This window comes from Hibiscus syriacus, unplaced genomic scaffold, assembly GCF_006381635.1.
Source record: "Hibiscus syriacus cultivar Baekdansim isolate YM2019G1 unplaced genomic scaffold, ASM638163v2 tig00110963_pilon, whole genome shotgun sequence".
In the NCBI taxonomy this organism is placed as follows: domain Eukaryota; kingdom Viridiplantae; phylum Streptophyta; class Magnoliopsida; order Malvales; family Malvaceae; genus Hibiscus; species Hibiscus syriacus.
The window spans coordinates 993111-997993 of NW_024062936.1; the positions used below are offsets into that span (position 1 = coordinate 993111).

The 4883-nt window shown below is 32.4% G+C and overlaps 1 protein-coding gene across 1 annotated transcript; it reads left to right on the top strand.

Moving 5' to 3' along the window:
• Positions 1-2934: 2934 nt before the first annotated feature.
• On the top strand, positions 2935-3783 carry LOC120148562 (ethylene-responsive transcription factor ERF084-like). The gene has a single exon (XM_039161646.1). It carries the CDS (start codon positions 2935-2937, stop codon positions 3781-3783), a length of 849 nt encoding a protein of 282 aa, XP_039017577.1.
• Positions 3784-4883: the final 1100 nt, after the last annotated feature.

Below are 4883 nucleotides of genomic sequence, written 5' to 3' on the forward strand. Positions count from 1 at the left end.
TCAATACATTAACACTAAATACTACTCAATGTCAATTTCATTTTACATACCGAACCGCTCTGTGTGCCATCTTCCTTCATCCTTTTGTATTCGGCCATACTGTCAACATTTAAAATTTGTAATCAATTTAAAGTTTATCGATACTTTAATCCAATTACCATTTCAACAATAATAACAAAAAGACATTGATACTTACTAGAAGTACATATATCCACCCTTGGGTTGCTTTCGAGTCTCGGCCTCAATTTCAAAGTCATCTGCTCCACCAACAATTTTCCAACCCATTGACTCCATTTTTCCTTCATATATCAGTTTACGCAAATCAAATTATTTTGTTATATACACTTTATTCAATATACAAATATAGATAACTACTCTTGTGGTAAAACAGTTTTCTTCAAAAGAATTTGAATGGCCACACCAAAATGTGTCGGCACATTTATACAACCTATAATATCATTTTCTACCTATAATATTTAATAAAAATATCGACATTTATATTTTTCCTTGAATATCACTTTCTACCTGCAATCCTTCCCAAATGCTTCTTTACTCTAAAACCCCAAACAACACATAAAAACCCTATCGCGATTACTGTAATAATAAAAAATTAGGGTTTCGATAACATACTTTTCGATTCGACTGCAACAACAAACAAACAAACTTCGCTTTAGAAACGCCTTCTGAAATGCAGCAACAATTACGCTCCGATTCCAAAAACTCGTCCGTTCTATCTATTTTCAGAGGAGATTTAGCTTATATTTTGATCGGATATGTTATTTATATTGAATCGATACAAATACAAAAGTGTCGATACTTTTATGTCAGGTGTCGATACTTTCGAAAGGATAATTACCTATTTCTTTGAAAGTGTCGATAATTTATTACACGTATTTACGAAAGTATCGACACTTTCAATATATCCGGTATCATTTTACCGGTTTTATCATTTTGATACCGATTTTATCATATTTTTACCTGTTATATCGTTGTGGATCGATATTTTTTTTAAAGTATCGACACATTATAGGCGCTAAAACTGCTTCTCTTTTAAATTCACAAAGTGTCGATCCTTATATAAAGTATCGACACTTTCAATATATCCGGTAACGTTTTACCGGTTTTATCATTTTGTAACCGGTTTCATCATATTTTTACCTGGTATATCGTTTTGAATCGATACATTTTTTAAAAGTATCGACACTTTATAGGATTTAAAACTGCTTCTCTTTTAAATTCACGAAGTGTCGATCCTTATATTAAAGTACCGACACTTTAAATGTATCCGGTAGTGCTTTACCGGTTTTATCATTTCTATACCGGTTTTGTCATAGTTTTACATGTTATATCGTTTTGGATCGACATATTTTTTATTTGGATCGACACGAACATGTAGCACAATTTTTTAATATTTTTTCATGACTTAGACCTACTTTTATACTTATGGACACTTTTATAAAAATGATATATACTTTTTTTAAAGTTATGTAATTTATATTTCAATTTTTTAATAGTGTTTCATGTTTTCAACCTACAATATTAATTTAATAATTTCATTTACACAAAAAATTATTTGATTATTTGATATTTTATAAAATATTATTTAGAATTTAAATTTAACAATATTAACCAAATATAATAATAAATATGTTTTCTACAATGAAATAAGTATGAACACTTTTATAAAAATGATATATATATTTTTTAAAGTTATGTAATTTATGTTTCAATTTTTTTAATAGTGTTTCATGTTTTCCACCTACAATATTAATTTAATAATTTCATTTACACACAAAATTATTTGATTGTTTTGATATTTTATAAAATATTATTTAGAATTTAAATTTAACAATATTAACAAAAGATAATAATAAATATATTTTCACAGTGAAATAAATATGGACACTTTTATAAAAAGGGAAGATACTTTACAATATAACAGGTAAAAATATGACAAAACCAGATTCATTATGACAAAACCGGTAAAATTTACTTGATATGTTAAAAGTATGGACACTTTTATAAAAAGGATAGATACTTACCGATAACCAAAGTTTACCGGTTACGAAATTTTTTAATAGTTTTTCATATTTTCTACCTAAAACATTATTAGTTGTCAACATAATAGGTACTTCTAAACCGAATTTATTAAATACATTTTAATATATCCGGTACTACCGTATATTAATCATATATTAACCCGCCTTTCCCGAGACAATCCCCGTTTTTGTCCTTGCCACCAGGTAAACATTTGTTGTACTGTAAATTACAACGGAGTTGAAGAATGAAACAGTAATCGAGCAAGAGATAGGGGAACGTAAATATTACGGATTACGGTCTCATCGACAATGACAGGAACATCTTCAAATCCAAAATAAGATCTGATTACACCATTGATTAATGTATATTTAAATAATATCTTTTTATTTTATTAAATCACTTAAATAAATTCCTTGTCTTTATTATTCGTTAATAACTTTTTTTATAGAAGATTTAACTTTTTAATCTTTTAACCTCTGGGCATATTTTTTCTTACCTTTGTAAATTTCAGAAAGAAGATTATCTATAAGTATTTGGAATTTGATATTTAGTGCTACTATATAATAATCTTAATATCTTATCAGTAATAATGAATACCATATATAATTATAAGTACTTTGGGAGTAAATAAAGTAATAATTATCTCAATCGACGTGTCAAAATCTCGTGCCTTGTTCTATGCCGTTGTGTTTGCATCATTTGTATAAGTTGGTTCGATGCTTTATTCAGGTATTAAAATATATATTTACCTTGTTTTTAATTAGCTAATAATATTTGGGTTTTCCTCCTCCTCTCTCTCTCTCTCTCTCTCTATATATATATATATATAGTTAAAGTTGCGGTCATTTATAGAACTCTGAATATCCGTCTTCCTCATCGACTCTACCGCCTAAAATGCAAAGCCCTGCCATGGTACATTACCCTTCTCTTCAAACCGTTATGTTCTTCAATACGCCTGTGGCGTCTGAAGCGCCTTGGCCTTACAATCGTCCCGAGGGCTTGTCCCAAATCCCGTCTTGTTCATCAATGATATCCCCGACCCATTTTCACAAGCGAAACTGTCAACCCTTTTGCACTGAATACACCGGTGTTTTCTCATCTAATGTCTTTGATAAGGATAATGAACCTGAACCTGAAATCGAAACCGGTCCCGAAGTGCCTCCAATTCTCGATGGGATAGCTGCCGTGGTTGGCCAGCACGTTCTATTTGGTGACAAGACCAACCCCGTTGTTCACAACCACAGCAACGGTAGCGATGGGTCAGGCTTCGTTTCTGTGTCGCAACGTTTCGGGGCTAACAAGAGAGACCTAAGTGGCAGTGTGCCACTGCAGAAAAGCTACAGAGGTGTGAGAAAGAGGCCGTGGGGGAGGTGGTCAGCGGAGATACGCGACCGTGTTGGGCGGTGTAGGCATTGGCTGGGCACGTTCGACACGGCGGAGGAAGCAGCGCGTGCATATGATGCAGCGGCGAGGAGGCTGAGAGGGTCGAAAGCCAAGACCAACTTTGAAATTGCTTCGGCTTTGCCAGCTCTCTCATCACGCTCCACCTCGTCGTCATCTTCGGAGGCAAAGAAGATCAAAGGCAAGGCTAAAACGGAGAGGAAATGCGCGGTGGTCACCTCCGTTGACCAGCTGTTCAGTTGCGATAGTAGACTTGGTGGAAATGAAGGGAAAAGGAAGTTGGAATTGGACTTGAAGCTAGGCGTGGGACTTATTAGCAAGGGTACTACGCTAAATAAATAAAGTTGCAGTTTCTTACTTCTGTTCTTCGTTTAACCTTGTTTAACTGAAACTGCAAAGATACATTTTGTTATACTTTTTTCATGGTGAATTGAAGCGAAGGTTCTTTTCTGGGTTGTAGGTCAAAATGTAGAAGATATATAGTAGTAAATTTAATGTGATGATCATTTTTATGATTTTGGAATTTCCCAGAAACAAAGATATGGAATGTATGTTGTAATTGTTTCTTTTTAAAGCTATCCCGATGTTGCAGTATTTTCATGTTGTTTGTGATGGTGGAAATGAATTATTTTTCCTTTTGATTCGTAAGTTAATTCAGCTTCAGGAGAAAGACTACATAAAGCTGAAAGAATGGCAAGGTAGGCATCATTATTAGCAGTACGAAATGTAGCCCAGTCTGAAGAAAAAGGCTATATATCCTTCGGAATAGCCCACCTGGGAGACTCGGATTTTCAGGATTTTATTATTTACTCCACCATATCATCATCTGTAGAGATCAATTATGAGAGTTGCATTTATTTACTGACGTCATCATTTTCATTTCTTCTTTTGTAACTTCATGTTACAGCAAGTATTATAACGATAAAATAAAACTAGTGGTAACATATGGTTGTATAATGACAGGTAATGTTGACAATCAGACCAAGTGAAATGTTCTACTCTCGCCTTTGACTTGTATGCTAATAAACCGGGAAGCAGTACGATATTTTAATATAAAGTTAAAATAAATAGTTATCAATTTTGTTATTATTTAAATAATAAAATCAGTAAAAAATGATCGAAAATATTATTATGAGTTTCGATGTTATATTATAAAATTACCTATTACATTATAATTATGAGTTTTGATGTTTTTGGGATCGATACTTTTTAAAAATGTATCGACACTTTATGAGTGCACCCGTCTGGCATTCATTATGGACAAAATATATCGACACAAATTTAATAAGAATCGATACTTTATGATGACCTATTTTCTCATAAAACCGGTATATTTATACCAGTTACATTGTAAATTTACATATTGCATTATAATTATCGGTTTCGATTTTATTGGGATCAATACTTTTAATAATTGTATCGACACTTTATGCGTACACCCC